At 37.8% G+C, this 21,840-nt stretch overlaps 1 protein-coding gene across 1 annotated transcript in view; it reads left to right on the top strand.

The window, feature by feature from the left end:
• LOC117411965 (copine-9-like) overlaps positions 1-21,840 on the top strand; it is a 112,206-nt gene that overhangs the window by 84,154 nt on the left and 6,212 nt on the right. The window contains exons 16-20 of the mRNA XM_034019857.3: positions 738-919; positions 4,538-4,665; positions 11,834-11,936; positions 13,889-13,946; positions 21,590-21,663. Of these exons, the coding sequence (XP_033875748.1) occupies positions 738-919; positions 4,538-4,665; positions 11,834-11,936; positions 13,889-13,946; positions 21,590-21,663 (545 nt within the window). The remainder of the gene's footprint in view (positions 1-737; positions 920-4,537; positions 4,666-11,833; positions 11,937-13,888; positions 13,947-21,589; positions 21,664-21,840) is intronic.

Below are 21,840 nucleotides of genomic sequence, written 5' to 3'. Positions count from 1 at the left end.
CCTGCCAGTGCCACTGTTCATCACCTTTCAAAGGAAATACATTTTAAAATAATCCGGTACATGCTTAAATTCATTTCTTTGTAAGGAAACGAATGTGATGTCTGCAAATGGGTGCTCACAATACCACTTGCTATGTTTGTAAGTTTCCATTTATTGAGTCCAACATTAAAAAGTTACACACATATAAGTTAACCACGTATCATCAGACACAAGAAATGTAGCACCCAGTTACAAACCGAAATCATGTAATGAGCGGTTACCTAATGTTCTGGGAGAAAGCACAGGTACAGCGATGGTCTGACGTCAGGAGAGGATTTAGGCAGCTTTTCTCACTTGCAATCTCAAGTGGTTGTCTTAAATATCTTGCCTAACCGTGTGTGTGTGTTATGAAGGGAAAAAAGGTATGCTATTTATTAATGTTTAAATGTGTTGTATAGGTTATATAAAGATTCCACCGCCACAGTGTAGCGGAACTTTGTGATCTTTGCTTACACTCTTTATTTCCTGTCTTGGAGTGAGTCACAATGTTGTTCCAGACACAGAACATACATCTCTTCTACACAAAGTAAAATACACCCCACTTTATCAGTTCCTTGTTCCTCTGTGTCCTGGGTTGGTTGAGTTGGAAAACGCCCTCCCCCACTGCTTATTTTTCAGCTGTGCTGAGCCACAGTGTGCTCAAGTGTGCTCACAATATTCATTTAACCTTCATTGACCCCTACACCTTATTCCACAAGGTAACCCATCCCAGCCAACCTCTCTGCACTACATGAACCCCTACCAGATGAACGCCTATGCCATGGCTCTGAAAGCAGTGGGAGAGATCATTCAGGACTACGACAGCGATAAACTTTTCCCAGCATATGGATTCGGGGCCAAGCTACCGCCAGATGGAAAAATCTCCCATGAGTTCCCATTGGTAGGATAACCTTTAAATTATCCCTTTCCTGTTTTATTCCTTAATGCAGGAATCAGTGTTTCATTTTCTGAACCATATACAAGCACAGGTTAAAAAAGAGGAATGATGGGTGGATTATACTGAAGTTTACCAAATCCTAAATGCTTTAGATAGAACCCCACTCACCATTTTAAACTCCTCTTTCAGTCTTCAATTTTCTGCTACAGCAGCAGTTGATTTATTTTTTTTCCTCAGTGGCATATTTTCAAAGTGTTTTCTTGAGACTATTAAATAAACAATGAAGGCACTGTGTAATGAAAAATGAAAGTTTACATTTTGCTTCCCAAGTAACTAAAACATGTGAGTTGTAATCTTGTGAGTTGTAAAGGTGGGTAAAAAATACAAACATACTGCAACGGCAATGAATTATTTTTCAGCAACCCACTTTAGTAAAGATTGGAATCAGTTAGTGTAACATTGTTCTTAAAAAATAATTTGTCGTATACACATTTGTCAGAACCGTGATTTGTCAGTTGGCTGGCTGTGTGAAGTCGCAGGTCTTCACTCAGTATTCCAGAGGGAGTGTTGTATTGGCTCTGGTGCTCCAGCGAGTTAGTGAGGCAAAACTGGCAGGGACTGTTTCTCCTTATCGGGCTACAGTGGACCCTACTGGGCTGGAGCCTGGTGCACTCAAGCGGACACCTGCAAGGCTGGCCTTTGTCCTCCAGTGGCCACTCTCAAGTTCCTGGGTATAATGAGGCAATTGGTCTGGTTGTGGGATCAGAGAATGCCCACTTACCTTCAGTTCTCCTGAGGTTTTGTGGAGATTACTTTGGTAGCGGAACAATTGGACAATCTAAATTGGGGAGAAAACTGTGAGTAAAATAATTAGGCACTGTAAATTATTCTCAATTTGCTCGTTTCTCATTTTGCAACATTAACATGGAATTGCGGAGAAGACTTTTTAGAAATATGGCCCATATCACGAGGGGTATGGTATGTGTCATTTTTAATGCTAGAATGTAATACTGGGCTACCAGATCTGTTCTGTACTTGGGTCAGGATGGATGCCCAGTTCCAGATTTCTATTGTAAGTTCATCACACCAGCAGACGTCAGAATCCTTAATGACAGCAAATCACACATCAGCAACACTGTTTATTTTCATTATCCTGATGTGTTACTCAATAGAGTGTCAGCCTCAGCAAGAACTGAATTGAGGCCCATTTCTCACAAGAGCACTCAATTGCTTTGAGCTGTGATAAGTGTAAGAGCTGGCTGCAGAAATACTTTGAGTGGCTCCTGGTTTACTGATCTTGATTAAAACATTAGGAGAATAAGAAAGTCTGGTGGTCTCCACTCCAGAGGGGCCGTTCCTTTTAAAACGACTTCCAAGTGGCAGTACATTAACAGGTTCAGGCATGTGCTGTTTTTTCTCTTTCCCTTCTCAAGTACTGCACAGTATCTCTAGGGGGATTCTGCTGCTGTTCATGACCTTTGAATAAATTATGAGCCCCCACAGAATGCTACACTTCAGAATGAGTTTGCATAAACAGAAGTGTCAGTAGGGAGAGTGGTAATGAACCTTGTAATGCTGAAGAACTTCAGGTTTTTCAAAAGAAGTTCAAATGTCAGTCAGAAACCTCATTACAAAATGGGAAAAAAATTGCTTACAGAAGATGCGTAGTGGTTTTCAAAATATGTGACACCACTATATCCCTGTAGCCAGTATGGACAACAAGGGTACAAGCAATACTTAGTGGAAAGACACTATTCAATGACAGAAACTACTGTTGAGAACGGGGACACTATATGCAAATTGGTAGCATCTTATACTGTATATTTTAGCCATTAGATTACATTTTTATGTATGTATGTTTCCTTTTCATCCGTTCCACAAGGCTTTCAGGAGCTGTAGCTTACAAAATAATTACCTACCCTGCCAAAAAAGTACTATAGTATACTGTAGTAGTACTATGGTATACTGCAGTTGTACTAAAGCAATTTTTAGCAGGGTATCACCTATCGTTTAGTCCCATTCGCTATATCGGTCTTTAATGTGCAATTTTAATAAGAAACACATTATAACAAACGTGCATTTTTTTCCATTCATTTTCCACACCTAGTATTGCGCTCCTTTAAGATAAAAAGTTCTCAGTTTGCTTAACCTACTTTAAGGAAGTCTTTTACACTCCCTAGGTCATTTCACCTCAGCATTGTCTTTGGGGTCAAAGCATGTTACTGGCTGCAAAGCATGTCAATAAGGGAAGCAGCTTGTTGGTTAATAACAGCAAAGATGGTGTTTAAGAGTATTTTGTAACAATTGCAAGTCCCCCTGGATAAGATGAATAAGGAATAATAAGAATGAAAGGTGAGGATACTCTCTGTGTGAAATGACTAAGACAGTGCAAGACTGCCTGTTAAGCAAGGGTGCGAACAGAGGTCGTATTAATCGCATGTCAAACCCGATAATGAAAATCTAGGTTTCTTATAACATGTGTTTCTTTCAAAACTGCACATTTTGAGACCAGTACCACAATCACTTTAATCATAGATACAGCAAGACCAATGCAATCCCAATGTGTTGTGAGTGCATCAGCTTATATGTCATACGAGAGATATTTATCCAAATATGTATGCAGGCTGTGTCCACTATCTAGCTTACTCTTTACTCTCGCTGTCTCCGGGGTGTTAATACAGAATCAGGGTGATTCACTAATGATACTAATTAGGATTGTTTATAATGAAAATGAGTTACACTTCTTTAACAGCTCACTGTGTTTAAAAACTGAGAGCTGTGGTGTGTGAGGTAACAGTGTTAGAATTTTTAATTTACATAACTGAGATGTTACTCACACTGTCAGCGTTGGTTTTTCACAGTGGCAGTTGATGAATGAATTGAATTCGTACTGATGGGGCATCATATGCAACAAACAAGTAATAGCGACCGCTTGGGAAGTGGGGTTTCTCTCTAACCTGTGTTTAAAATATCACAGAAAGAATTCTGTGATGAAAGAAGATTTCCATAATTTAAAATATTCAGTCCTAAAAAGATACTGTAAAAAAAATGTAATCATAAATAAAAGACTTTAAAGGTTATATTTTATATTATCTACATTCCCTAACATTGCTTGCTAGTTTAACACCCTCATGTGTGTGTCTGCTAGCATCCTCCATTGCAATTATTATTTACCAGACTTACTAACTTTTTAAACCTGCAGAAGGGTTAACTTCTGTCTCCTCCAAAACTGCGATTTTTGTACAGTGATTTTCCATTTACTAACAGAGAGTTGCTACAGTGGCAGAGAGGGGGTGGGGTTGCAGTTGTCTGTGCTCTAAAAGAGATGATGGAAAATAAATACATTAAAAAACAACAATGCAGTAAATTACACTCAAGAAATCCTAGCAGAACTATTAGCAGATCACAGCATTACAAGCAATGTCACAATGTTTTGATCGCACAGTTATTGCAATGGATTATCAGTGTGTATTGTAAAAGTTCATATCGTTAGTATGTTTCTTTGGTACCATTCTAACCAGCCTTCATACTCAGTAAATGTTACTACACTGTAACTGTGTGTAGTTAGTGGTCTTGTATTTTGAAGCGTATCAAATTTTCCTTTGCTGTTGGTCTTTTCAGAATGCAGACTATGAGAACCCAAACTGTGTGGCAATAGAAGGGGTGCTAGAAGCCTATTTCCAGAGCCTCCGAACAGTGCAGCTGTACGGGCCCACAAACTTCGCCCCGGTTATCAACCAAGTCGCAAGGTAAGAATGATGTGTGAGCTGCGCTGATAGCTAAATGCATTACCTGTAATAATCACTTTGAAAACATTCAGCACTCAAAACAAATGTTCTACTATTGCATTTCACTTTGAAGTGCTTGAGCTAAGTAGTCTTTATGAAGGTGTTCAAATTGAAATAAGGCATTACAGATAGTTGAAATAAGGCATTACAGATAGTTCCATGTTAGTGCATGACCTACAAAAAACAAACAAACACAGATGTCATTGTAATCAGAAAATCATGGAAGGCTTGATGCAGTTAAGCTCTGACAGTGGCAATCACTCGATACAAACAGAAATATTCAGATAGTCCTCAACCATTCCTGTGTGTGATGAAAAAAGAAACAGGAAACTACAGTGAGTCAATGCAGCAGTGTGGGCCAGGTCTAATATCACTACCCATATCGACTACCAAATAATGTGTAGGGCATATTGGGGGCTAATAAATGTATTTAAACACTGTTTAGATATTCATTTGGCAGGAAACCTATTATTTTAGCTTTTCTCAATGTCCCCTACTGTTTAATTGTGTATTTGATCCGCCACTGTTTAGATCACTTGAATAGACCCCAGTGTGTCGTGGTTTTTCTAATCAGAAGAAACCCACTGCCTCTGTTGATGCTCTAGTTAGTTATGGATATGGACCTGTCCTGCATTAGCAATGACACTGAAGTGTGGGAAACTCAAGTCAAGTCAACCTGACAAACATTTCACCTTGTCTACAGTGACTATGATTGTTTTTGAAGTGTTAGATAATACAATACACAATGGAAAACCGAAAGGCTTTCAACAGACTGTATAGCTTTATTCACAGAAAGCCAGTCAGTAGTGCAGTCTCCAAAGAAAAGATAGCTACTGTCAAAGACTGTAATTCAGCATCCACTTAGAACAGGATTTGCAAAAGCAAGTACAGCAGCAATACAAAATAATAACACAGGCTAGATATCTCAATCTTTTGCTAGCCAGAGGATACTGTGTTATATCATGTGCCACGTACTCCAATACTGTGCCTTATTGGTGGAATTAAACTTAATAACAGCTTTGAACAACCTGTCAATCCATGTCCAACTGGCATTGCAGTACAGCATGGGAGACATTCTTTCAAATAGCTTTCTGCTGTAAAGCAACATGCTATTTCACAGGGGGAGTCCTGTTGTTGTAGCAGTGCTTTACGAAGGAGAAAAGGGTTAGAAAGGGGAGGTTTTGCCAAGAGAACAACAGTAAAAACGAAAACATGTAATTTTTTCCCCGGTATTTATGAGGAAAGTAGCATTTACATATAAACTAAAGCAGCTGAGAGAGATACAAGTTATTATAATGTTATTGATATATACTACTTCAAGACTGTTACCCTATTAATATCTTCAGTACCATTTCCACAGCTTCAATAATAATAATAATAATAATAATAATAATAATAATAATAATAATAATAATAATAATAATAATAATAATAATAATTATTATTATTATTATTATTATTATTATTCCATCACTTTTTATATCTCTGCTTTTCAAAGAGTTGGAGATCTTGTCCCTCAGCATTAATGGCATTCTGTGTTGAGCCCTGTGTGCTCACTCAGCCTACACTGAGAACCATTCTCACTGACACCTGAATGAACCTTCTTGCAGAGGGAGGGGAGGACAATCATTGGAACAGCACAGTGCTCATCAAGAACGGTGTTCAGAATAGGAGTAGAATGACTACTAATTTGGTCAAATAGCTGAGTTGCCACTTATCAATAAGCCAAATATATCAATAAGCCATGTATTGATAATGTCTGGTGCTCTTATAAGCATATTGTTTTGTAACACTGCTGTTTGTGCACTTTATATTTTATATAAAGTATATTTTATTTTAAACTGATTGGAAGTATTTATTCATTTTCTAACATGTCATTTATATGTTAATGGATTGCAAATACAACTACACTTCTGTCCATCTGAAAGCAGGACTACACAGTTACTATACAATCATGGTATGTGTGATTAGAGTCTATTGTCACTGTTCTATTTGACTAGTCAGTGCTACCTCTAGTTGAGAACGGGGTTCTTGTAGACTAACATTAAGGAGTAGGGGGGTTTACCTTCAGAAATATTTCAACTACACAGTGTTGTAGGAATGGAGCAGGGTAAGAAAAACACTGAAGGTAATAAACACACAGGACATGGATTTAATAGCTTTATGCACATTCAGATGGTTAAAAAGGTGTAAGCTTCTGCTAGACACCTAGAAACACTGTTTCTTTTTTTAAATCAGCTGAGACAGTAATTCGGAAATTGGAAGACAAACTGAATTCCTGTGACTTGTTATATACCACAGGGTTGTCAAAACTCAGCTGACATGCTCCCTACAGTCTCCTTCCCTCGCCTGTCTTACAAAGAAGGCTACTCGCATTCCCTTGTGTGCTGATATTATTCTTCTCAAAGGTTTCATAATGTGAAAAAAAACATTTTGACATTCACCATGTATTAAAAAGAAAAGAGGAAAGAAAGACATTACAGTAGAGCCTGTCATATCCGATTTAATTGGATCCAGGGGTCCATCGGATAAGTGAAAATATCATATCTCTGAGGGAATCGTGATACTACATTGCCGTTGTTTTATTAATGTCAGGGCATTATAAATTAACAAGTTCAGCTACAGCAGTGTGTATCAACACCAAAGTGCAGTGCTGCACATCTACTATGCAAAGTAAATCAGTAAAAATGATTGCAAAAAAAAAAAGTGCAGTATTAAAAACAAAGCACTGTAATACAGTATTTGGACATTACAAAGCAGCATTCCAAAAATAGTTATTACCGTACTTTCTCAGTCCATGCCAAAGTAATCTGACAGCTTATTTATGTATTGTTTTTTTGCACTAAAAGTGCATGTTAACACAAGACATAAATGGAGTTCTAAAAAAACTGTGAAAAAAGATTGTTTCTGCTCTAAAGGTACAATCATTATATTAACCCTGAGCTTTCGAGCTGTGTTTTAAGTGAACTTGGTGGCAGCTAGCATGTAAAAGGTGCAAATCGATTCTCAAACCTCTCAAACCTCAAGCCTTTTCAACTGCCTCCGGGTCTGCAGCAATACCCCTCTCGTCTTTTCTAGCACCTGTTTTTTTATCTGCAACTGAATCTATTCTTTCCTGCTAAGAGCTGAATTTACAGTTTTGGACCCAAAATAAAATATACATTGATGAGTTTCCAACTGTACCGTTCACTTGGTAGCAGCATGTGTAGATGACACATGCTAGAGGTCCATTGGTTAATAAAGGGTATTGTATCTTATAGGATCGGATATGATAGGTTCTACTTTAATTAGTTGTTCCTACCTAGAGCGTCCATAGGTTCAGGTTTAGTTCTTTTACCTGGAAAATCAGTGAAATATCGTGATAGGGGAAACTGCCTTAAACCTAGTCATTGTGTTCATCTGTTAAGTAGGATATCTCTTGAACAATGCACGCCATGTTCACATACTGTAACTGGTACTGGAATATATCTAAACATCCCTTCACTTGACGCTTCAGGATTGTAGGCCATCTCTCATAATTCAAAACAACAAAAAACGGATCCCAATTTTTCTAACCATAAAAATATCTTTGGTTTCTGGAACAAAATGGGCAAAATAACAAGGGCAATCAACGAATTGCACTTACTCGCTAAGGTTCATTTTGTGGTCAACGTGGCCCAAACTGCACCCTACACAAAGCGTATTCATCTGAAGCAGAGCGCGGAGCTCCCGAGCCAGGTCACGTTGACAGCCGCTTGGCTGGTAGATATGTAATCAGCAGTGCCAGGGCTCCAATCTTCCCCTGATTGTCCTCTGTATGGGATTCGTGTGCTCCTCACTTCCTCTGCTCTGTGGCTTTGAATTGCAGTAATGGAAGTGATGATATGGATTATGTGCTATTCCATAAAGCTGGTTATCTAAATGGCCAATGCTGTGGGAAATTATATAGCCAAAGGTATTTTGGTTTAAATTATACAAAAGCACTCCATTATGGGCATTATGGGACTTCTATTTTCAGTCAAACCTTCTGTCGCTCACTATATTGTGCAACACATAAACTGGCCTAAACTTTTTTTTTTTTTTTTTTTGCTGTTTCAGGTTCAACTTTTTAGTTCTTAATTATATATATATATATATATATATATATATATATATATATATATATATATATATATATATTAAGAAACATATGTTATAGCAAACATATATATTCCTTTTAAAACATTGTAACTGGTTCTATAGGTTAAAGATATATGTGTGTGTTTTTTACCCCTTTATAAACCAACCAGCTGCTTCCCCTGTTGACTGATATGCTATGTAGCCAGAACAGACTTTTAGTCTAAACTTTGTCATTTAATTTATTGCATTTGTCTCTTTTAGTATTTCTAAATGTGGCACCATTGCCAGTGTAGCCTGTAGTGTTCCCTCAGCACCAAGCTGCTCTCCCTCTGAAAAGGATTGAGAACCCTCACAACCAATGGGTGTCATGGGCAGCAAGCCCTCTACCAGCATGCACAATTATATTACATTCAATTTACTGAGTTATCACGTCAGAAAACAGAATCTACAGTACTGACACAAATTATGGAAACAACAAATTATTTACAAAACAACTGGGAGTGGCAATTTTATTGCACATTTTTTCTCACTCAGACCCTTTACTTAGTAGATATCTTGGTATCTCTGAATAGATAATTGTCTCCTCTTTACAAATATGCAACATATTTGAATGAGAAAGACAACTATCTCACAAATAGAACGGTACCCTAACAATGCTGAATGACTGGTTGGAGCATTTTTGTTCTATTTTAGTGGTGACTGGCTAGACTGGTACAATATTCAGTGCAGTTTTGTCCTTGGCAGTCCTGAGCCAGAAACCTATTTTTGAGGGTAAAATGAAGAGAAAATATCACACCCAGTCATTCTGCATTGGTAGTAAGTGGATCATATTTGGGTACCACAGCACTTGTGGGAGAGACTTTTGTATATTTTTAAAGAGGAGACTATTTTGTATTCAGAGATACTAAGATATTTAGTGAGTTTTTCTACTTACCAAGAAAAAATGTGCACGTTTTGGGGTATTATTATACTTGTGAGATGAATTGCTCATTAAACTGTTTGCAGGATTTATCTATTCCGAGTTACCAAGGGAACATGAGTGATATAATCCCCACCCCTAATCTAGCTGTAAATCATTTGTTGTTTTCGTAATTTGTATATAATGTATATTTCCATTTTCCCAATTCATTGTATATTTGTCCCATAGTGACTCAGATAATCCATTGAAGTGATTTGAGAGCCAGCCTGCAATCCTAACTTGGGCTGAGAGTCCCAGTTCAGTGTAGTTTGATGAAAATAAATTACACTGCTTTTAAAAGGCTTAAGAAAACTTAAAATGAACGTTGATGCTGTTCTGGTAGATGTACGTGTATTGCATGTTCGGCTGCCTTGAATAAAAGATGTATCGATTTTGTAGACGACAGCATGGCATTTTGTAAACCTTGGTTAAACTATCTGAGATTTTATTAATCAGGGATTACAGGAGATGTCACTCACAATTATGGTTCCTAAGTAATTGAAACTAGTGTCAAGTCATTAATGACCAAGGTAGCATGTATGCATATCAAGCAGTAGCAAGAAATAACAATCTTATACACAGTGGTTAAATAATGCCATACATGCCACAGATAAAGTATGGACTGGACTGCAGGTAGCAGCAGTAAACCCCAGGGAAGAGGGGGATACAGTTGCACATCTTGTGTAAGGGTATTTAAAGACGGATTACTCACTCACAGAATTAAACAGTCTTTATATGAACAGGGCCCTTGAGGGCTCCAGTTTTTTGAAAGGTGAAATGGCCATGACTGGTCTCCCCTGTTCTGTTCCAGGGAACTGGCCACTGGCCTGCCCACTGGGAAGGTTAGTTAGTTATAATTAATTCCTAACTGGAGGCGCTCTCGTTCTGTCTCTCAGGTTGCTGTGAACTGTACATGTGCTCTTATTTACCACCTGTTCCATGAAGTCCATCTGCATTCTGCAGCTATGGCCAAAGCTTTTGCATTAACCTATAGAATAAAAAAATGTCACTTCATAAAGTCGAATGCAACCTGCTGAATAATGTTACGTTAACATATCGTATTACATGCCGCTTTGTAGTTTTTCATATACTTAAGAAAATAACTGACAAAAATTGACATTTCCAAATCTAACATGAAATACTGTGATGATGGCTTCCGGTAGACTTTTGCAGTATTATTTTGATTTCATGATATTAAATAAAATATCTAAATTATGTTCATATAGTTTTTGTTTGTTTGTTTGTTTGTTTGTTTGTTTGTTTGTTTTTTAATTCTAGATAATGCTAAACTTTTGGCCATAGCTGTAGCCTGTTGAGCTGTACTGGACTGTATACCTACTAATGCTCTTTGTTCTACTTGCCTGCGTTTTGGGTTCAGTGAGTTAATTGTGTGGCCTGTCCTTATAATATGTCCAAGTCACAGAACAATTGTGAAGCTCCTTTACAAGGAGGTGTTTTTTTTACCAAATTAGAGTTTTTTAGAGTAAAGAGTAATTTGCAGTTTACCACAGGGGCATAGTATTTATGCAATCTCATAAAGGTTCAGTTTTATTATGGGTATTGTCCAATTAAAAGATATAGCACAACAGTGTGTGTGTCGTTGTGGGATATGGTCAGGGGTGCATTGTGAGTCATGAGGCAAAGCCAAGGGTCTTCAACCAACACGAGAAGCAGCAATATCCCACAACGACACACACTCTGTTGTGCTATATTGCTTATTTGGCCATGTTGCAGATATACAATGGCTGTGAAGCAATTTGAAATGAAATACAACTATCAGACATAGGTTTAAAGATAACCATGGTGATGTCCTGAGATAACGCCATGGCTACGACATCACATAGCCCATTGAAATGAAAAGGAGGATGATCCTTACTGCTGTGTAACATAAATGAAAATATATGTGGACAGTGGACACATTTTATTTATTTTTTTAACCCTGAACCATATCTTAATTTTGAAACTATGATTAAAATGGATTAAAAAGCAGTGTTTGAATAGTAATATGGATAAGAAATGATTGAATTCAAAGTTATGTATTAAAATGTTCAACTGACTTCTGATTCAATGCAGATCAGCTGCTAATATGACGGATGGCTCGCAGTATTTTGTCCTATTGATGATCACAGACGGTGTCATCTCTGATATGGTGCAGACGAAGGAAGCCATTGTCAATGTAAGTCAGCTAATGTATTTATCTGAAACTGAGCCAAGCAGTTTCAAGTGAGCTCTGGGGAAGCAGTGTCAATGAATGCTCATAACAACAATAATATTATCATCATTCAGTCTACCAGAAACGAGAGGCTAACATGAAGCATCCCTATACAAAATCATAATGAGAGGGGCAAGAACAGGTGCCCCTAGTGGTTATTTTTCAAATCACGTCACTACAGAATTTTTTTCTTTATGTGTTTCAAATTGGTACCCATTGGTTGAAAATGTATATATATATTTTTGCTGGCGTAGTAAGCATGGTAAATAGTGATTGACATTAAAACGGCCCCCCTAAAACCATCTTGCAGCCCCCCCTGAGGTCTCCGACCCCCAGTTTGGGAACCTCGTTCGAGCACACACCTGATATTGCCAATGTCCATTCAGTTCAGCCATCAGTTTTCATTTTACCAAGAACAGGACTCTACAATATGTTAAGTGTGAACCTCCGTGCCTAATTCATTACCAGGTCCATTAGTTCAGAGTAGTGACTATCGTTTTAGTTTGAGGTGTACACAGTTTTTTAAATAAGGTACCGGTTGTAGAACTACATATTTATTTGAATAAAGTTTAAGACAGTGCAGGTCATTTTACCGTCTTGCTGGTTGCTCATCTACCATAGGCTTAATTACAGAGTGAGAGTTACATTGAATCTGTGGAGAGTATTTATATTTTTAAGAACGTTTTTTATACAACCTGCTATTTAGTACAATCACAAGAACTCCTCCCGTTTTAATGAACATGAGTAATCAATTGGCATCAGAGCAGAACTCCAAACCGTCCCTCCCACAAACTGAGCGATTGTCTTTGAGAGAACGTACACAATAGGATATTAATTAGATAAGATTTTTATAAAGGTGTCATTTCATTTTGATTACAATCCACTTTATTATTTTGCTGTTCCCCTACTGCTGAAGTGAATTGCAATATACAATTAGTTTCACATTGCTACGTTGCTCGTTCGTTTTAAATAGCGAAGGTCAATATCTCTACATGTTTCAGCTTAGCTGTATTTCTCATTGATTTTAAAAGTGAATCACAATGCCTGATTAGGTTTTTATGCCTAAATTCTGCCCAAGGTAAAGGAACAGCACAGTATTTAGTTGTTATTTTTCACGATAGGCATTTTTTTCTTTAAGTGAATCTCATTACAAAATAATAGACACAGTAGTTACTTGACCAAACCTAGAGTATTACTGTTTGTTTTCTTTGCTGCTCCTTTTTAATGAGGTCTTGAAAACCAGCTATATAAAGTATTTGACCTTTTAAGAATGTGTTAGCCAGTGTGAACACAAATGCACTTGCTGAAGGTCCAATTTTAAAAGTATTATGTCAAGCAGAACAAACCCAATCTAACACATGTGCTACTTGTTTTTTCTTAGCGATTCCTCATCCACAAATGTAGCTAGTTTTATTCCATGGGGTCTGTATACTGAATTATTTCAAAGTTTAGCCTTACGTGCACTGCACTGTACTTTGAAAGCTGATATTTGTGTGTGTGTGTATATATATATATATATATATATATATATATATATATATATACATGCCTAAAAGTTGTTTCTTGCTAGTTAATTGTTTCATAACATGCCTTTGCAATTTCCTATTATTTTTTAATTACTGTATTCCTTCGAATTTAAGACGCCCTCAATTTTAAGACGCAGTCGTCACGTATATCACTATACTGTACTCAAATTTAAATACAGGCTATTTTTGAGAAGCAAAATATCTTTGAAGTGTGTCTCAAATTCGAAGGAATACAGTAATCAGTTAATCAATCTTGTGAGGGGGAAGGTGGGGTTGCTGTACTTCTTCCTTCTGTTTTGTGTGATTTAATATAGTACTGATGTATTATTCATTGTTTGCTGTTTGGTAAAGCCTGATTTATGACTGAGTATCCCATTTTAATCTATGCAGGCTGCTTCTCTTCCAATGTCCATCATAATCATTGGGGTCGGCCCAGCAGAGTTTGATGGTGAGTAGACATCAGTAGGAAGCTTTCTTATACAGAGGGTGTTTTTAATAAGTCACAGGGATTCACCAGGATGATTAATATTGATGGGTGGCTCTTCTTTATCGATGGTTAATACTGGTTGTCTATGAGATATTTAAGTGATAAAGTCTAGGGCGCTATGAATGTTATGAACTGAGACTTCACGTAGTTAACATTCAAAAGCCCTACATTCATTTTTTTTCTTCTTTATTCAGTGAAGCATGTTTGGAGTTTTGCCATCTCACTGGATGCTGGTGAATATTGCTATGAAGACTCAATTCTCCTATAAGTGTAAACTTGATTGAATAAGACGCTGCCTTTACGGGTTTATGGGAAGATATATGTTTTTCCCATTTGATTGGCTAGAAACCATTTAATATGGTACAGTATAGTTTAGACAGACGGCATGGACTTTAGTTGAGCGTTATTGAGGACAATTATTGCATCAAAGGTCATTTTAGAAGATAAACATTTCTACTGAAAGTTGCACGGTACACTCTATTGCCTAAAGAATGTGTACAGCAATTACGTTTACAGTCTCTGCCCCTGTTTGTTCAATATTCAATTTGCCTTAATTGTGCATTTTTATTTTGTCTGTTTGCTTTAGTCTCCTGTGCATGATATCAGAGGGCAATAGTTTTTCCAGCTGAAAACACTGTTTCTTGGTCAAGTTCAATCTGGTAATTTGATGGCGTTTGAGTCAATTATATTCCTCAGTGTATAGCACAATTTTCAACTGTGTGTGGAACTGAAGCAAACCATGTTAGAGACGTCTTACCGGAGTGTTACTACTACCAACCACTGTGAAATATCTGCATATGCCTAATTCATGTAACAATTCATTTTCTTTTGCAGAGTACCTCAGGTGCTAGTAACTCAAAAATGCAGCCCAGTGTTCATTTTGATACTCACCGAGGTGGGGATAGATAAATACATCAGAGGGGGTTTTTAGGTGCAGCTGCCTGATGGAAACACAATTAACCTAACCTAAAGCTTAAGCAGGTCTCCATTTATCAGCTGCTGTGGAAAGCTAATGTACCATTCAACAGCTGTCTACAGAGAATACCCTTATATCCTTTTTATTTGATGTTGAATAACTTGATCAGCAATATAAAGATGTCTACTAGACAACCAAGTTACAAAGAAAGAGTCCGCTCTATAAAGTTTCATGTTAAATCAAGTTATTTAGGCATAACTCTGCAGCTTTTGGGAACCTGTATGATGAGACAAGAGAGTCCAGAGATGTATTCAGTGACAGACTTTGATAGAGCACTGGTTGTTCAGTTAGCACTGTTTTAGTATCCAAGACTGTTTCAAATAAAGAGGCTACTCAGCCGATCAGTGCTGGTCCGGTTCCTAGTCGCTGATTCATCCTAGAACTTCATCTCCTCAGCTCTTGAAGGATCCCAGTGAGCAGCAACAGGCTTGCTAACTCCAGACACTCACCACACTAATGTGTCTCCCACACTTTGTACTAAGTCTGTAATGTGTCCTCTAGTCCTGGTCTCTGTGCTGTGATTGACGTAGTGACTAGGCTTAACTTTGCCAACTTCTTGTGTGATTGTAAAACCTTCAATCAAGTCTCTCCTACCCCTTCTTTAGTTCTAGGCTAAATAGATCAGTCCCCTCAGCTTATCTTCAAAACTCCTTTTGACCCTGGGATTCATCTGGTTGCTCTTCAGTGCCACAATATCCTTTCTGTAATGTAGGCAATGCAATGCGGTCTCCCCATTGTACAGCCTTGCCATGACTGCCCTTGGTTTGTACTCTGGACTTCTCTGAAGGAATTAGATGCAGTAATCATTGAGTACTGTCATGTATTCCTCCAGAACAAACCCTTGCACAGTCGTCACATTGAATCAGTGTCAATCTGACTGCCCATATTGGTCCCTATCTACTAACAGTTTATTGGCATGTGTTCTGATTTCTGTTCTGTTCAGTTATTTTTGGGTGGTTGATTTGCAGTGTATTGGACTGTAGAAAATCAAAAATCTTATTCCAATAGAAATATTAATTGTCTTTAGGTTTCCAAATACAGAAACAAAAATGCACTTTTTTTTTTCTATACGCAATTTATTCTCCTTAAACTGTTGATGTGAAATTCCAGTGTGTTCAATCTATCGCACTCAGTGTTGTTTTTTGTCTAGACAACTGACAGCAACTCAGTACAAAAGAGAGGTTGCTATTGGACTGTTTGTCACCTGTGATTTAGAGCACATATATGTGAGATGTTATCAGTTTCAGAATTGCAGAGGCAGCTGCAGGAGTGTGCTTCTTCCCAGTTTGACAGCCAACTTGGTTGGTCTCCCTGAAATCTTTTTCCAAGTCATCAGGCAATAAAGTAAACATAATACCAGACAGCAATTAAGAGAGAGCCAGGCATGATGTCTGCTCCTGTTCCCATAGGGCCTAGCCTTTTTCTTTCTTATTTTGGAACTTGTGCTTGTGTGAGCTAGAACCGTCTGTCAGCACAGGGCCATCAGCTTGTGAAATGTTGCTTACTGGTAGTCTGTTTGTTTTCAATATGTAATGCATACAGCTTTCATTTGTCTTGCCTCTTATTAGCATAGCATCATTCTCACAGTCTCTTTTATTGTGTTTCCAAGTGGTTTCCTTCCTTTAACCAAGCAGATGCTGGGGACTATTACATTAATCTAACCTAGGGGTTTCCAATCCTGGTCCTGGAGGGCAGGTGTTCTGCCAGACTATATTTTAATGACTGTAATGACAACAGTATTTCGATATGCCACTGTTTCTATCAATTGATTCCACTGTCGCTGATGATGACATGATAAAAAACATTTTGAGACTAGATAGACTACTCCTCCATTGAACTACCACACTGATTGAAAAAGAGGTGGTATAGACCTCATTTATGGACATTTTTGCTTAGTTTTGTACTTTTAGCAATATAAGAGGCAATAGAGTATCACAAGGTTCCTAGTATTTGACAATGGAAATGTAAATTGCTTTCAAGCGTGGGTTGGTGATAGAGTAGTTTACAGCATGCACAAAGTATTTCTGTAAATAAATGCCCAATTATTATTATTATTTATTATTATTTGTTTATTTAGCAGACGCCTTTATCCAAGGCGACTTACAGAGATTAGGGTGTGTGAACTATGCATCAGCTGCAGAGTCACTTACAACTACGTCTCACCCGAAAGACGGAGCACAAGGAGGTTAAGTGACTTGCTCAGGGTCACACAATGAGTCAATGGCTGAGGTGGGATTTGAACCGGGGACCTCCTGGTTACAAGCCCTTCTCTTTAACCACTGGACCACACAGCCTCCTACCACTTTATATATAAAGTGGTAGGAGGCTGTGTTTGAGCCATTGGATATAATCAGAGCTCTTCATTCGAGTTTGACAGGTGAGTCTAATTTGTAGCAAGGTAAAATTACGTAACAAAGCAAGAGAGAAGTGTTTTACTAAGAATAACTCACTTGTTGTGACTGGCACCACGGTTTTTAGTTGTAATCATTGGTTGGAAAATGTTTGAAGAATTCTCTGCTGGATGTTTTTAAAGTCACTATCATCCCTGCATAACTGGAGCTCTCATCTCGGAGGGACCTATTATGAAGAGCTGGCTTGTGTAAATTTATAAATATCTCGATTTATGGGCAGTCGCTCCAAGTGCTGATCCTTTGATCAACTGACAGAGCCAGGGAACCGTGTCGGAATATGAACTTGTCATTAAGAAATGGTAGGAATTCAAATCATTATCTGTGCCAGCGATGGGACAGATTTAATACGCTCATTTGCATGCCTTGCTGGAGAGAGGATGATCTTTGTGACTAAAATGCAAACTGTGCTTGCTTGTGTGGATTGTTCTTTCTTTGCACTCACTGGTTGTCCTTATCACAGTGGTTGTTTATTTCTGTTTCCAACTTGCATTGATCCATAAAACAAAACCACCACAAACTTCGGTACAGTCCCGTTTGGTGGTGCTCAACAGAGGTGTTCAGGTGAGGGGCGCTTGCATATATGTGAAGGGAAGCTCTCATTGTGCCTACCAGTGTCACCCCTCACAATACCCTTCCCAGCAGAATGCCAGTTTAGTCTGCAAAACGATAAGGGGGCAAGAAAGGGGACTAAACCTATGTGCCTGCAAATGAAACTTGCCATGGGGAATGTAAACAAACTGGATAACCAACAGCGATGGTAAGTGACGAGTGCACAGAAGGATGAGCTGAATACCAAAATCAACTGACTGTGATTGTGGGGCTGCAGCTTCATGTGGTTTTGGTTGCTATGATACTGACTTGGTGCTGCCTTGGGTCTTGACATTTCTGCCTGATACTGTAGTTACTGAGGGGCTGAGAGGGAGGTTGGGGAGAGGGGGAAGCTGGTATGCAAATTCGGGGCCTCCCAGAGGAAACCCAGGGTACCTTCCGTCCCGAAACAGATGTTCCAAAGCAGAACTCGTCCCAGGAGGGACAGTAGTCTGAGTTACCTTCCTGCCCTCACTCAGAGACCATCTGCTGCAAGCAACCCTGGGAGAATCTGCTCTATTTATTCATGGGATACAGATCCATGTGGCAGTGAGGGGGCTCTGTTCAATCTCTGTAATGTTCAATCTGGCAATGAGATGAAACAACCATGGAGACTTGACTGAAGGGTATTTTTCCTTTAGTGGCAGTTTCTGATGGTGCACTCGCTAAAACGCTAGGTTTCAAGGCCAGCAAGCTCACTAGTTGGCTTAATCCACTCAAGTGCGATGCTTAAGTGAAATGTCTCTTTACTTTAGCGCGGCAGCTTCTCTGTCAGGAACTTGTAGCTGGTTTAAAGATTAAACATTCTTTAAGCCAATGTAGCCATATGCCCATGGCTTAAGCAAAGTGTATATAACTAAAAGGTATGTCTGGTCACATTCATTCACAGATTGCTCATTTAATTGTTTATTTAAGTACAGTGTTGTGAGTGGGATTTTGTCCCATTTATGTTTTATACTTTTTTTTTTTACCAGAATTAGTAAAGATGTATCAGCATTTTATATAATTTTTATTTTTGTAGGTGTTTTTTTTTTTCTTTTGCATTTTAAATTAAATAGCATTAATAATACTAAAATGCAAAAAAAAATAAAAAAACAGGGCAAACTATTGTAAATGGTATACTCCTGGTAAAACTGCAAAATGAGCATGCAAATTTACAGCTGAAAACTTTTTAAAAAGGTTGTATCACACACTTCAAAACCTAAGACAGAACACATGTATAAAAATATAGTTCAGGGCAATGGGAGGTGGTGCACCCAGCTATTCTGAGCACTGTATAAGCACTCTTGTAAAATCCCTTTAGTGCAGAGACTGTAGATAAAGATGTTGCTATAGCTAGTATACAACAGCTTAAAACTTAAATAAATGTCACCATTTAAAGCAGTAAGAGGTGTGTTCTTGTTACAATTGTAACAAAGAAGTCCAAATTATTATTGATTATGAAATAAACTTTTTTTCCCTCTAATGTCTTCAGACAAGATTAATTGGCCTGCTTCACAAGGTGCATTTTCTGCAATGTCTCTTTTACTATATTGAGGAACAGAACACTCTAATAGGTATCCCTTATAACAATATTGAACAATTTAAATAATTCAATTCTGTATTACAATAAGAGTATATATTTTTTTTTTGTAAAATATGAATAAATAAAGCATACAGCTATAGCCAAAAGTTTTAGGATTGAGACATCATATATATATATATATATATATATATATATATATATATATATATATATATATATATATATATATTTAGCTCAAAGAGCCAGCTGCCCAACGTTTCGATATATATATATGATGTCTCAATGAATATATATATATATACATACAGTGCCTATAGAAAGTCTACACGCCCTTTTTCACATTTTGTCGTGTCAGTGCTTCAGAGTTTCATGCATTTAAATGAGGACTTTATCCACTTATCTACACACCATACTCCACACTGTTAAGGGGAAAAAAGTTTTTATTGAGAAAAAAAATATATGTTAAAAATACAAAACTGAAGATCATAATTGGATAAGTCTCCACCCCCCTGAGTTAATACTTGGTGGAAGCACCTTTGGCAGCAATTACAACTGTGAGTCTGTTGGGATAGGTCTCTACCAACTTTGCACACCTAGATTTGGCAATATTTGATCATTCTTCTTTGCAAAACTGTTCAAGCTCTGTCAAGTTCCTTGGGGAGCGTTGATGGACAGCAATCTTCAAGTCATGCCACTAATTTTCGATTGGATTTAGGTCGGGGCTGTGACTGGGCCAGTCAAGGACATTTACCTTTTTGTTCCTTAGCCACTCCAGTGTATCTTTGGCTGTGTGCTTTGGGTCGATGTCATGCTGAAAGGTGAACTTCCGTCCCAGTTTCAGCTTTCTTGCAGAGGGCAGCAGGTTTTCCTCAAGGACTTCTCTGTACTTTGCTCCATTCATCTACCCCCCCCCCCCCCCCCCCAATTATCCTCAATGCCAATGCTTTCACAAGGGCAGCTGCAATATTATGACCTTGGTAGAATTAAATGATATGAACCCACACACAGTGGTAATCTATTGTAGTACCATGCTTCCAGTGCCTTCTGGTTCTCTGTCTACATCCATTGCTGGGGAAGCTGTGGTAGCTCAATGTTCAACTTTGACCCCAATTAGCAGTCTGTACTTAGAGACCTACAGATAATTAATTATATACAAGTGAAAATTACATTTATCAGACAGGTAATAGCTCATGATTTAAAAATAGATTTTTCAACCTAAAATAATTTATTACTTCACTGCTTTTAACCTTTGAGAAATCACCATGAATTCATGATAGATATATAGATTTTTTAAAATATTCAATTTAATGCCGTTAGTAGGTTTAGTACATAATTTGTGTCAGTAACCTGTAAGGATTTTTCTCCCAGTGAGGGGGGTGCTTGTATGCTCCACCGCCATTGCTAAATGAATTGCATCTGCTGTATCACAGAGCTGTAATGACTACACATTTCTCAGGCATTACAAACATCCTAAGGGAAATTGGTTGCTGACCTGTACATCTTCCAAACAACTCATTGGTGGCCAAAGAGATTGAATTACTGATTGCTGTTTTTACCAAATATTGTTGTAAAGATTGCTCTAAAACAGCTGGGTGGGTTTTTCTTGATATTTTTGTGAATATTACTGGCCAATAATAACTCTCGACATATATAATTCTTTACTACTGTTTATTTAACCCATATACCATATATATAGATGTGACATGAGAGAATATTTTCTTGGGTCATGTTTTAATATTTTTTTCCTAATCTTTAATCAATTAAAATACTGTTGCGATACCATTAATACCGTGTATCACCCTGAAGAATCATAAGCAGAACCACTAGAAGGCAACAGCATTAATATTGTGGTCTTGATACAGTAGCACTGTCGGGACCGATGGTACCATGCTACTGCAAAGTGCGTGTTGGTTCATACCATTGTGATACCATTTTGTATTACTACAGCTGCCTTTAAATTACCATTGCCCTTTAATTCAGAACCACTGGATTTCCAGTTAAGATTATTTGGGAAGAGTCTCCACATTTCTACACAACGATTTCAAAATACCATATTGTTCCCACTGCTACATTCATATTGTCTTGTTCTTCTCTTTCTCTGTAGCAATGGAGGAACTGGATGGAGATGAAGTTCGGGTCTCATCCAGGGGGCGCTTTGCAGAACGAGACATTGTACAGGTATAGAAGCTCTTATTGTACAGTGATAAGCAGTCTGGATAGTCAGTTGGGATTTTCATTAGGGATGTGTCGAGTTCTTGAAACAAGTATTCATTATGAATATGACCATTTTTTCCAAGAATCCATAATACAGGAGTAAAAAGTAAAAAATACTTGTTATTAATGTACCCCATAATT

The sequence above is a fragment of the Acipenser ruthenus genome, chromosome 16, assembly GCF_902713425.1.
Source record: "Acipenser ruthenus chromosome 16, fAciRut3.2 maternal haplotype, whole genome shotgun sequence".
Lineage (NCBI taxonomy): Eukaryota > Metazoa > Chordata > Actinopteri > Acipenseriformes > Acipenseridae > Acipenser > Acipenser ruthenus.
The sequence above is the reverse complement of the archived record's forward strand: the minus strand, read 5'-3'. Positions and strand labels throughout refer to the sequence as shown.